General features: G+C 43.7%; 1 protein-coding gene across 2 annotated transcripts in view; it reads left to right on the plus strand.

Annotated features, from left to right (window-relative positions):
* CNBD2 (cyclic nucleotide binding domain containing 2) overlaps nt 1-13,106 on the plus strand; it is a 74,311-nt gene that overhangs the window by 44,389 nt on the left and 16,816 nt on the right. For both annotated transcript variants that reach the window (XM_023220554.2, XM_023220555.1), the window contains 2 exons: nt 10,143-10,320; nt 12,657-12,777. In XM_023220554.2, the coding sequence (XP_023076322.1) occupies nt 10,143-10,320; nt 12,657-12,777 (299 nt within the window). The remainder of the gene's footprint in view (nt 1-10,142; nt 10,321-12,656; nt 12,778-13,106) is intronic.

Genomic DNA, 13,106 nt, shown 5'->3' on the forward strand with positions numbered 1-13,106 from the left:
TTCCAGTTCCCAGCCCATAGAGCCTTAGAAATCTAGAGCCAGCCAGCCTAACAGCGTATCTCATCTGCGCCTTTCTTCTACCAGTGGTGGAAACCTGGTCTGCAAGGCCCTGCCCTCCTTTCCAGCCCTTTTTTTTTTTTTTTTTGAGCCTTTTCCCTTTTGCTTTTCAGGTTCTCCCACATGACCATCAACTCCTTGCCTCACATATCCCCCACCTGTTTTTTCACCCAGCTCTCTTCTGCTTTTTAAAATTTACTTATTCTGTCTCTGGATTTGCCTATGATGGACTTTTCATATAAATAGCATCATACATTATGTGGCTTTTTGTGTCTGACTTCCTTCACTGAGCACCGTGTTTTCAAGGTCCATTTATGTCGTAGCAGATATCATTTCTTCATTCTGTTTTATGGCTGAATAATATTCTTTTTTTTTTTTTTTTTTTTTTTTGAGACGGAGTCTGGCTCTGTTGCCCAGGCTGGAGTGCAGTGGCCGGATCTCAGCTCACTGCAAGCTCCGCCTCCCGGGTTTACACCATTCTCCTGCCTCAGCCTCCGGAGTAGCTGGGACTACAGGCGCCCGCCACCTCGCCCGGCTAGTTTTTTGTATTTTTAGTAGAGACGGGGTTTCACCATGTTAGCCGGGATGGTCTCGATCTGCTGACCTTGTGATCCACCCGCCTCGGCCTCCCAAAGTGCTGGGATTACAGGCTTGAACCACCGTGCCCAGCCGCAGATGTTTGTTATCATTACCACACAGGCTACTAGGAAGGCAGAGTGAGACGATGTATGCATGAGGCCTTGTAAGTACTCAGTAAATGTTTCTTCTCACGTCAATTCTTGTTTGTCACTCTTCCACTGTCAATCCATCAGAGAAAAAGCTGCATCCCACAAATTTTGATATGTTGTATTTTCAATGTTACTCAGCTCAAAATACCTTTAAATTTCTCTTTTGATTTCTTCTTTGACCCATGGACTATTTAGAAGAGTGTTTAGTTTCCAAACATTTGGGGGATTATCCAGCTATCTTTCTGTTATTGATTTCTTTTATCTTTTTCTTTTCTTGTTTTTGAGAGGGAGTCTCACTCTGTCACCCAGGCTGGAGTGCAGTGGTGCAGTCTTGGCTCACTTCATGCTCCACCCCCCGGGTTCAAGCAATTCTCCTGTCTCAGCCTCCCGAGTACCTGGGATTACAAGCACGTGGCACCAAACCCGGCTAATTTTTGTATTTTTAGTAGAGACGGGGTTTCAGCATGTTGGCCAGGCTGGGCTTGAACTCCTGACCTCTGGTGATCTACCTGCCTCGGCCTCCCAAAGTGCTAGGATTATAGGCGTGAGCCACCGTGCCTGGCCTCTGTTATTGAATTCTAAGATAACATACTTTATATGATTTGAATCCTCTGAAATGTGTTAAAACTTGTTTTATGGTCCAGAATGTAGTCTGTCTTGGTAAATGTTTCCTTTGCATTTGAAAAAAACTTGCTGTTTCTGGGTGCAGTGTTCTATGAATGTTAAGTAGGTGAAGTTGGTTGATAGTATTGGTCAAGTCATCTGTACCCTTATAACTTTCTGTCTACTTGCTCTATTAATTGTTAACAGAGGCCGGCATGGTGGCTCACACATATAATCCCAGCACTTTGGGAGGCTGAGGCGGGCAGATCACCTGAGGTCAGGAGTTCAAGACCAGCCTGGCCAACATATAGTGAAACCCCGTCTCTACTAAAATAATACAAAAATTAGCTGGGCATGGTGGCACATGCCTGTGGTCCCAGCTACTTGGGAAGCTGAGGCAGGAGAATTGCTTGAACCCCGGAGACAGAAGTTGCAGTAAGCCAAGATCACACCACTGCACTCCAGTCTGAGTGACAGAGCAAGACTCTATCTCACAAAAAAAAAAAAAAAAATTCTTAATAGAGTTGTTAAAATTTCCAGCCGTAATTATAGATACATTTTTCTCCTTGTATTTCTGTCTTTTTTGCCTCATATATTTTGAAGCTCTTTTATTATATGCATAGATGTTTGGGATTGAACTCTTAATCATTATGAAATGAATTTATTTATCCCTGGTAATATTCTTTGCTCTAAAACCTACTTTTTCTGATATAAATTCAGCCACTTCTTTTGATTTAATGTAGCTTCCTTTTGGTTAGTATTAGTTTGGTATATCTTTTCCATCCTTTTGTGATTAACCTATTTTTGTCTTTATATGTAAAAGTGAATTTCTTAAAGGCAGCAAGCATATCGTTGGGTCTCGCTTAAAAAAATTCTGACAATCTGCCTTTTTACTGAGATGTCTAAATCATTGACATTTAATGTTAATATTGATTATGTTTGGATTTAACTCTACCATCTTGCTATTTTTTTTTCTATTTGTCACACCTATTCCCTTTTTATTGTTTTTCCTTGCCTTTTGGATTATGTATTTTGTATAATTCAATCTTATTTTCTTTGTTGGCTTATTAACTGTTTGTTTATTTTCACGGTTGCTTTATGATCATTGTATATACTTTTAACTTATCACAGTCTACCTTTAAGTGATATTATACCACTTCATGTATAGAATCAGAACCTTACAACAATATATTTCCATTTTCTCCTCCTAGATATTATGCTATTGTGATATATTCTACTTTCTTGTATATTAAAAACCTTACCATACATGGTTATTACTTTTGCTTTAAACAAGTATCTTTTTTTTTTTTTTTTTGAGATGGAGTTTTGCTCCTGTTGCCGAGGCTGGAGTGCAATGGCACGATCTCGGCTCACTGCAACCTCCACCTCCTGGGTTCAAGTGATTCTCCTGCCTCAACCTCCCTAGTGGCTGGGATTACAGGTGCCTGCCACCATGCCCAGCTAATTTTTTGTATTTTTAGTAGAGACATGGTTTCACTATGTACGTTGGCCAGGCTGGTCTTGAACTCCTGACCTCAGGTGATCCACCCGCCTCAGCCTCCCTAAGGGCTGGGATTACAGGCGTCAGCCACTGCACCCAGCTTAAACAAGTGTCTTTTAAGTATATTTAAAAAATAATAAGAAAAGACTCTTACATTAACTTACATAGTTACTATTTCTGATGTTCTTTGTTCCTTTGTATAGATCCAGATTTCTACCTCATAGCATTTCCTTCTGCCTGAAGTACTTCCTTTAACATTTCTTGTATTTCACGTCTGTTAGTGAATTATTTCAGCTTTTCCATGTCTGAAAACTATTTTATCTTCATTCTTGAAAGAAATTTTTGCTGGATATAAAATTCTAGGTTGACAGGTTTTTTTTTCTTTCACTAGTTTAAAGATGTTGCATTAAAGCCTGTTTTTTGGCTTACATTGTTTTCAACAAGTCTGTTCACATTTTTATTTATTTGAGACATTTTCTGGCTTGCATTGTTTTCAATAAGAAGTCCGTTAACATATTTATTTATTTATTTATTTATGTTTTGAGACAGAGTCTCACTCTGTTACACAGGCTAGAGTGCAATAGTGTGATCTCGGCTCACTGCAACCTCTACCTCCCCGGTTCAAGCGATTATCCTGCCTCAGCCTCCTGAATAGCTGGACTAGAGGCATGTGCTACCATACTTGGCTAATTTTTGTATTTGTTGTCGTTGTTTGTTTCTGAGATTAAGTCTTGCTCTTGTCGCCCAGGCTGGAGTACAATGGCATGACCTTGGCTAGCTGCAACCTCCGCCTCCCAGGTTCAAGTGATTCTTGTACCTCAGCCTCACGAGTAGCTGGGATTATAGGTGCCCGCCACCACACCTAGCTAATTTTTGTATTTTTAGTAGAGATGGGGTTTCACCATGTTGGCCAGGCTGGTCTCAAACTCCTGACCTCAAGTGATCCACCTGTCTTGGCTTCCCAAAGTGCTGGGATTACAGGCATGAGCCACCGCACCTGGCCAACATTTTTATTTTTGTATGACCTCTTTGTATAAACTTGTATATATTTTCTGTACACAGTGTACCTTTTTGGTTTGGCTGATTTTGAATTTTTTTTATCAATAGTTTTAAGCAATTTGATTATGTTGTGCCTTGGTATAATTTTTGTCATGTTTCTGTGCTTGAGGTTCATTTAGTTTCTTGGAGTCCTGGGTTTGTATTTTTTAAATCAGATTTGGAATATTTTGACCATTATGTTTTCAAAAAAGTTATTTGTCTTTCCCTCTCCTCCACTTTGAGAACTCCAATTACATGTATATTGGATTGCTACATGTGTATTGGATTGCTGTGTTTCACAGCTCACTGATGTTCTGTTCATTTTTTTTAATTCTTTTTTTTTTCCTTGTGACATTTTGGATAGTTTCTATTGCTATGTCTTCAAGTTTTCTAATCCTCCTTCTGCATTGTCTAATCTGCTGTTAATCCCACGTAGTGTACTTTTCATTTTTGACATTTTAGTTTTTATATCTCAAAGTTTGATTTGGGTCTTTTTATAATTTCCACAACTCTACTTAATATACACAATATTTTTTCCTTGGAATATAATTATAATAGCTGTTCCAATGCCCTTATGTACTAATTCCATCATATGTGTCACTTCTGTGTCAGTTTCAATTCATTTTTTTCCTCTTCATATGGTTTATTTTTTCCTATTTCTTTGCATCCTTCATGATTTTTTAATAAGATGCTAGAAAATGTGGATTTGGGGCCGGGCGCAGTGGCTCAAGCCTGTAATCCCAGCACTTTGGGAGGCCGAGACGGGCGGATCACGAGGTCAGGAGATCGAGACCATCCTGGCTAACACGATGAAACCCCGTCTCTACTAAAAAATACAAAAAGCTAGCCGGACGAGGTGGCGGGTGCCTGTAGTCCCAGCTACTCGGGAGGCTGAGGCAGGAGAATAGCGTAAACCCGGAGGCGGAGCTTGCAGTGAGCTGAGATCCGGCCACTGCACTCAGCCTGGGCGACAGAGCGAGACTCCATCTCAAAAAAAAAAGAAAATGTGGATTTTGGGTACTGCATATTTGTTATTCCTGTAAATATTTCTGAACTTTGAGATGTAGTCACTTGGAAGTATTTTGATCTTTTCAAGACTAGCTTTTAAATTTGTTATGCGGGGTCAGAACAGTGTTTAATCTAGAGCTAATTTTCTCCCATTCATGAAGTAAAACCATTTTGTGTATTTCAGAATGCCCCATGACTTGAGAGGTTTTCTATTCTAGTTATTGGGAACAGGACTATTTCTGGTCCTGTTTGAGCTCTGATGATTTATCCCTCTAATCATTTGGGGTGATTCTTTCCCCAGCCTTGAGTAGTATACTATGTAATAAATTGCCCCAAAACTTAGCAACTTAAAATAACAAACATTTACTTCTCCCAATTTCTGTGAGTCAGAAATTTGGGCATAGCTTAGTTTGGTGCTTCTGACTCAAGATCTCTTATGACCCAGCTACTTGGGAGGCTGAGGCAGGAGGATCATTTGAGTCCAGGAATTCAAGACCAGCTTGGAAAACATAGCAGGACTCCATCTTAAAAAAAAAAAAAGAAAAAAAAAAGGCCAGGCGTGGTGGCTCACACCTGTAATCCCAGCACTTTGGGAGGCCAAGGTGGGTGGATCACAAGGTCAGGAGATCAAGACCACCCTGGCTGACACTGTGAAACCCTGGCTCTACTAAAAATACAAAAAAATTAGGTCTTTACTCAGGAGGCTAAGGCAGGAGAATGACATGAACCTGGGAGGCGGAGCTTGCAGTGAGTGGAGACTGTGCCACTGCACTTCAGCCTGGGTGACAGAGTGAGACTCCGTCTCAAGAAAAGAAAAAAAAAATCTCTTGAGGTTGCCATTGTCAGCCAGGGTTGTGGTTTCATCTGAAGGCTCCTCTGGGAGGGACCAACTTCCAAGCTAACTCACATGGCTATTGGCCAAGTGTCTGGCCTCATGGGTGTCTCTACAGGGCTGTTTCATGACATGGTAGCTTGCTTCTCCAAGAATGAGAGAGAGCAACAGAGAACATGCCCAAGATGGAAGCCACAGTCTTTTTATAACCTAATCTCAGAAATAAAATCTCATCACCTCTGCTGTATCCTATTATAAGTGAGCCCAACCTACACTTAATGGGAGGGTATTACACAAGTGTGTGACTGGTAGGAGGTGGGGGTCACTGGCAGCCATCTCAGAGACTGCCTACCACTGGTAGTTTCCCATTACACTCTCAGCTGAACTTCAAGGGAAACTCTCTGTAGATCTTTGGAGTTCTGTCTTTATGCAGCTCTCTTCTCTCTGGTTCCCTGCTCTGTGGACTCTAGCTGCCTTGTCCTCCCCTGTGTCTTCTGTCTCATCAATTCAAGGAGATTGCTCGGCTCCATCTGAATTTCCCCTCCCTACCCCATGGCCCAGAAAATCTTTAGGCAGCAAGCTGAGGCAGTAGTAGTGCTCACCTCATTTGTTTTCTGTCTTGTGTGGATGATTGTCCTTTATTGCCTGATGTTCAATGTCTTTTTTTTTTTTTTTTTTTTTGAGACAGGGTCTCACTCTGTCACCTAGGCTGGAGTGCAGTGACCCAATCATAGCTAATTGCAGCCCTGACCTCCTGGGCTCAGGCAGTCCTCCTGCCTCTCCTGAGTAGCTGCAACTATAAGTGCGAGCCACCACGCCCACCTAATTTTTCATTTTTTTTGTAGAGATAGTGTCTCACCGTGTTGCTTAGGCTGGTGTTGAACTCCTGGCCTCAAGGGATCCTCCTACCTCACCCTCCCAAAGTGCTGAGATTACAGGTGTGAGCCACCACACCCATCTTTCAATGTCTTTAAAACAATTTTTTTCATAAATGTTGTCCAATATTTTCAAGTAGAAGAGAAAATTTAGTCCCTGTTATTCCATCTTGGCTGGAAGCAAAAGCAGAAGTCTAGATCTGTGTTTTTAATAGTTGAGTTTTATTGTATTATATGCATATATCATAATTAATTTAATTACCTTTTACAGATATTTTGAATTCTTTTTCAAATGTTTACCCTACTGTGGCAAATTTCCTGGTGTGTTTATCTTTGCATCTGTGTGCAAGGAAACATGTTAGACAAATTCTGAGAATTACTGGATCAAATAGTTCAGCAGTCCCCAACCTTTTTGGCACCAGAGACTAGTTTCGTGGAAGACAATTTTTTCACAGATGGGGGCAGGTGGTGACGGTTTTGGGATGAAACTGTTCCACCTCTGATCATCAGGCATTAGATGGAGCACACAACCTAGATCCCTCTCATGCACAGTTCTCAATAGGGTTTGTGCTCCTATGAGACTCTAATGCCGCCACTGATCTGATAGGAGGTGGAGCTCAGGTGGTAATGCTCATGCACCCGCCACTCATCTCCTGCTGTGCAGCCTCATTCCTAACAGGCCATGGACCTGTACCAGTCCATGGCCAGGGGACTGGGGACCCCTGAAATAGTTAATCCGGTGCATACTGGCTATGCACATTTAAAACGTTGATAGATATTGTTGAAGTGACTTTCCGAAAGATCATTCTCAGGGCTTTTTATGTGTTTTGTTAAGCCAGATCTACTCCTTGTGGAATTTGGATTTATTCCCATTAACATTAATTTGAGGGGCCAGGCATGGTGGCTCACGCCTGTAATCCCAGCACTTTGGGAGGCCAAGGTAGATGGATCACAAGGTCAGGAGGTTGAGATCATCCTAGCTAACACCATGAAACCCTGTCTTTACTAGAAATACAAAAAAATTAGCCAGGCATGGTGGCGGGTACCTGTTGTCCCAGCTATTTGGGAGGCTGAGCCAGGAGAATGGTGTGAACCTGGGAGGTGGAGCTTGCAGTGAGCCGAGATCGAGCCACTGCACTCCAGCCTGGGCAACAGAGCAAGACTCCATCTCAAAAACAAAAAAACAAAAACAAAACAAACAAACATTAATTTGAAGAGTTGATTCTCATACTGGAGATCTTTTTTTTTTTGCTTTTTTTTTTGAGATACAGTCTTGCCCTGTCACCCAGGCTGGAGTGCAATGGCACGATCTTGGCTCACTGCAACCTCTGCCTCCCGTGTTCAAGCAATTCTCTTGCCTCAGCCTCTCAAGTAGCTGGGATTACAGGCATGCGCCACCATGCCCAGCTAATTTTTTGTATCTTTAGTAGAGATGGGATTTCACCATGTTGGCCAGGCTGGTCTCAAACTCCTGACCTCGTGATCTGCCCACCTTGGCCTCCCGAAGTGCTGCAATTATAGGCATGTGCCACCACACCCGGCTGGCGATCTCTTTTTTAATCAATGTTATTGATATATAATTTTTATATAATAGAGTACACATATTTTACGTGTGTAGTTAAATGACAAATTAGAAAAAAATTCTTTTTGAAACAAGGTTTCACTTTGTCACCCAGTCTGGAGTGCAGTGGCATGAACACAGCTCAGTACAACCTTGACCTCCCAGGCTCAAGTAATCCTCCCACCTCAGCCTCTTGAGTAGCTGGGACTTCAGGCATGTGCCACCACACCCTGCTAATTTTTGTATGTTTTATAGAGACGGGGCTTTGCCATGTTGCCCAGACTGGTCTCAAACTCCTGAGCTCAAGCGATCCTCCAGCCTTGGCCTTCCAAAGCATGGGATTACAGTGGCGTGAGCCACTGCACCCAGCCATAGTTCCATGACAAATTTATACCTCTACAGTCAAGTTATAGAACATTTCCATCACCCCAAAAAGTCCCCTTGTGCCCCCTCCCAGTCAATCTCTACCCCTCACCCCTGCCCTAGGCAACCACTGATTTGTTTTCTGTCATTATGGGTTAGATTTGTCTTCCTATGGTTTCATATAAATGAGATCATACAGTATGGACTCTTGTATCTGGCTTCTTTTACTTAGCATGCTGAGTAGTTTACTCCTTTTTATTTCTGAATTATATTTCCTTTGAGTTTTATTTTATTTTATTTTAAGAGATTAGGTCTTTCTATGTTGTCCAGGCTGAACTTGAGCTCCTAGGTTCAAGCAATCCTCCTACCTCAGCCTCCTGAGTAGCTAGAACTCAGGTGTGCACCACTGCAACTGGCTCTTGGTGATCTTTTAAAATAACTCTCATGGAGGGCCTATTATATGCTGGCACTGTGTTAGGCATATCACATTCTTTATCTGCAATTCTTTTTTTTTGAGGCAAAGTCTTACTGTTGCCCAGATTGGAACACAGTGTCGTGAACACAGCTCACTACAGCCTCAACTTCCTGGGCTCACGCAATCCTTCCATCTCAGTGTCCCCAGTAGCTAGGGCTACAGGTGTGCACCAGCATGCCTGGCTAATTCTTTAATTTTTTGTAGGGATGAAGTCTTGCCATGTTGCCTAGGCTGCTCTTGAACTCCTGGGCTCAAGTGATCATCTACTTCGGCCTCCCAAAGTGCTGGGATTACAAACGTGAACTACCATGCCTAGCCTATAATTCTTACAATAGTTCTATGAGGGCTGTAATGATTATATGACTTGTCTAAGGTTCCATGACCAGTCATGCATTTATCTTTTATTGCTGACCCTGCCCCAATTTGAAAGCCCAGTTTGAATGCCAGGATAAATATGGTCTGTTAATGGAATGATATGAGCTTTGAATCCAAGAGACCTGAGTTCAAATCCAAGCTTTAACCTTTCTCTGGGTGACTTGAGCTCTCTGCTGTTCATCTTATCTCTTAAAGTATGTTAATCACCCTTCTCCAGATGTAATGGATGTAAAGGCTCTAGCACAGGGCCTGCCACCCAGGGACATTGCATGGAGGCCACAGTGTTTTATCTTTCTTTTTTTTAAAAAAAATTTCCAGCTGGGCACGGTGGCTCAAGCCTGTAATCCCAGCACTTTGGGAGTCCTGAGATGACAAGGTCAGGAGATCGAGACCATCTTGGCTAACATGGTGAAACCCCGTCTCTACTAAAAAATACAAAAAACTAGCCGGGCGAGGTGGCAGGCGCCTATAGTCCCAGCTACTCGGGAGGCTGAGGCAGGAGAATGGTGTGAACCCGGGAGGCGGAGCTTGCAGTGAGCCGATATCCGGCCACTGCACTCCAGCCTGGGCGACAGAGCAAGACTCCGTCTCAAAAAAAAAAAAAAAAAATACATTTCCGCATGTGCTAGACCATCCAGGTTCCTGTGATAAGCTTCAACTACTACCACCATAACCGTCATATATGCAAAGATCCATAAGTATCTTTTCCTGTGCTTTCTCTAACAGAATACTCTCCTATGGAAAGATTTAAGGAATTCCAGATCAAGTCATATCCTCTACAAGACTTTAGCTCCTTGAAACTTCTGCATCTCAAAAAAGCCTGGGGGTTACAGGGGACAAGCTTCAGCAGGAAGATCAGAACCTCAGGAGACACTCTTCCCAAGATGCTGGGCCCAAAGATCCAGTAAGCTCAGCCCTTGGCAGATAGATGGGTCCAGACTGTGGTTGCAAAGAGAGATAATACTTATATGGCAGAATGTCGGGGATGCTGGAGAAGGGGCAAAGGTGGAGGATACAGGTCAATCCCAAAGGGTTGTGCATGAAGCAGCCTAGAGATGTCCTCGGTCTGAGAGCCAGGACCTATATTCTCCACCTGTAACTCACAAGGCTACTTCAGGCATTCAGCCACATCTTTTCTCAGGGCCTCAGTACCCCATTTAAGGAAGAAGGGACTGGACAGATCTTCCAGCTCTGACATTCTGTCAATCTGTGTGTTTCTGGGCCCTTTTGATTCTGAGCTGCTTCAGAAAATTCTGTCCATCTAAGGAAGGCAGTTACAGCACAGTAGATAAGAGCCTGTGTTTGGAATTAATCCTGGCTTGGCCACTTATTTTAGCTCTGTGTCCCCAGGCAAGGGACTTGACCTCTCTAAGCTGTATTTCTTGGTAGATAATAGTATCTAAGTCTTGGAGTTGTTGCAAGCCAGCAGTTACATGAGATACTGATAATTATAGTTAACACTTACAGAATACTTTTTGTAGCTGGGCATAGTGGCACATACCTGTAATCCTAGCTACTCAGGAGGCTGACACAGGAGGATCGCTTGAGCCTAGGAAGTTGAGGCTGCAGTGAGCTGTGATCATGTCACTGTACCCCAGCCTGGGCAATAGAGCAAGACCTTGTCTCTTAAAAAAAAAAAAAAAAAAAAAGGTAAGAAAACAGGCTGGGCGTGGTGGCTTACGCCTGTAATCCCAGCACTTTGGGAGGCTGAGGCGGGCAGATCACCTGAGGTCAGGGGTTCGTAACCAGCCTGGCCAACATGGTGAAACCCCATCTCCACTAAAAATACAAAAATTAGCTGGGTGTGATGGCAGGCGCCTGTAGTTCCAGCTACTTGGGAGGCACAAGAATCACTTGAACTCAGGAGGCGGAGGTTGCAATGAGCCGTGATCATGCCACCATACTTCAGCCTGGGCAATAGAGTGAGACTTCATCTCAAAACAAAACAAAACCCCTTTTCGGTGCCTAGTACTGAATTATCTAATTTAATCTCCATAACAACTCTACGAGTACTATTATAATCATTCCCATTTTTCAGGTGAGAGAACCAAGGTGTGGAGAGAGGTTAAGTTACTTGTTCCAGGTTGCGCAGGTAGAAAGTGGCAGAGCCAGGACTCAAACCTGAGTGGCTCAGTGTTGTTATCGGTGCGATATGAGGCGGTATGCAAACTGGTATGAGGTGGATGCAAACTGGGTGCTGTGCTTTTGTTTTTTCTGGTGAGAATGAAGAGCAGAAGAGGAGACTCAGTAGGGACCAGCCTAGAAGCAGCTCACTGCTGGGCCCAGAGGAGCACAGCCCCCTCCCCATGCTACTTTTGAAATTGAAGTGTCATAATGAGACTAACAATGGCACCAGTGTCAAAATCCCTGCATTCCTGCAAGGGCCACTTCATGTGAGTCCTTTGCCTGTTAACATTTCCAAGCTGCTGGCCTCCATAACGAGCACCCTGTCACTTTTGAGCTGTGATGGATAATCCTTCCGAATAATCTAGGTTGCAGTGAGCCAAGACTGTGCCACTGCACTCCAGCCTGGGCAACAAGAGCAAAACTCCATCTCAAAAAAAAAAAGAAAAGAAATTCCTTCCTCTTGACTGGGCGCAGTAGTTCACGTCTGTAATCCCAGCACTCTGGGAGGCCAAAGCGGGCAGATCACTTGAGGCTAGGAGTTTGAGACAAGCCTGGACAACATGGTGAAACCCTGTCTCTGCTAAAAATTAGCCGGGCATGGTGGTGGGCACCTGTAGTCCCAGCTACTTGGAAGGCTGAGGCAAGAGTATCACTTGAACCCCAGAAGTGGAGGTTTCAGTGGGCAGAGATCCCATCAGTGCACTCGAGCCTGGTGACAGAGTGAGACTTTGTCTCAAAGAAAAAAAAAGAAAGAAAGAAATTCTTTCCTCATGCTGAGCATGAGAGGGCCAGCCGGGACTTCCCACCCAGTAGGCCTGGCTTGGCTGCATGGGATCATCAGCCCCTGCCTCCAGGAGAACAGCCCTCAGGTGTTTAAGGGGAGGGCCTGTATCACCTTCCTCTCCCAAGTCTCCTCTTCTGCACCCTCCAATTCCTGACAATGGGAGTCAGTCTCTTCCAGGGCTTGATTTTGAGTTTTCTCGCCTTCTGGGGAGTTGTGAATTCCCCAGGGAGGGGAGTCCTCCATGTGCAGAAGAGTGAGGGCTGATTAGCCAGAGCCTCAGGAGCAGACTGTGTTACAGATGAGCTCTCTAACAAGCTGTCACATTTCAGATCCAGGCCTGTTCAGTCGATCAAATGTGCCATGATCAATACCAAGCTTGGTGAGCTCCCCAAGGAGGCTGCAGTGGGGGCCTACATGAAGGTGCACACTGTGGAGCAGGGAGAAATTTTGGTGAGTATGCCAAAAGCTTTGTTCACCACGGAGTATGTAACACAAATGGGCTGGAATGTTAAGTAATGACAGTAAAGGTTTAAAAACACTTCCCTCCATATTTGATGATATCAAGGAATTGTGTTGATTTGTAAAGATGTGATAAGAATAGGCCCGGCACGGTGGCTCACACCTGTAATCCCAGCACTATGGGAGGCCAAGGTGGGCAGATCACAAGGTCGGGAGTTGGAGACCAGCCTGGCCAACATGGTGAAACCCTGTGTCTACTAAAAATACAAAAATTAGCCGGGCATGGTGCACCTGTGATCCCAGCTGAATCCAGGAACAAG

This window comes from Piliocolobus tephrosceles, chromosome 20, assembly GCF_002776525.5.
Source record: "Piliocolobus tephrosceles isolate RC106 chromosome 20, ASM277652v3, whole genome shotgun sequence".
Lineage (NCBI taxonomy): Eukaryota > Metazoa > Chordata > Mammalia > Primates > Cercopithecidae > Piliocolobus > Piliocolobus tephrosceles.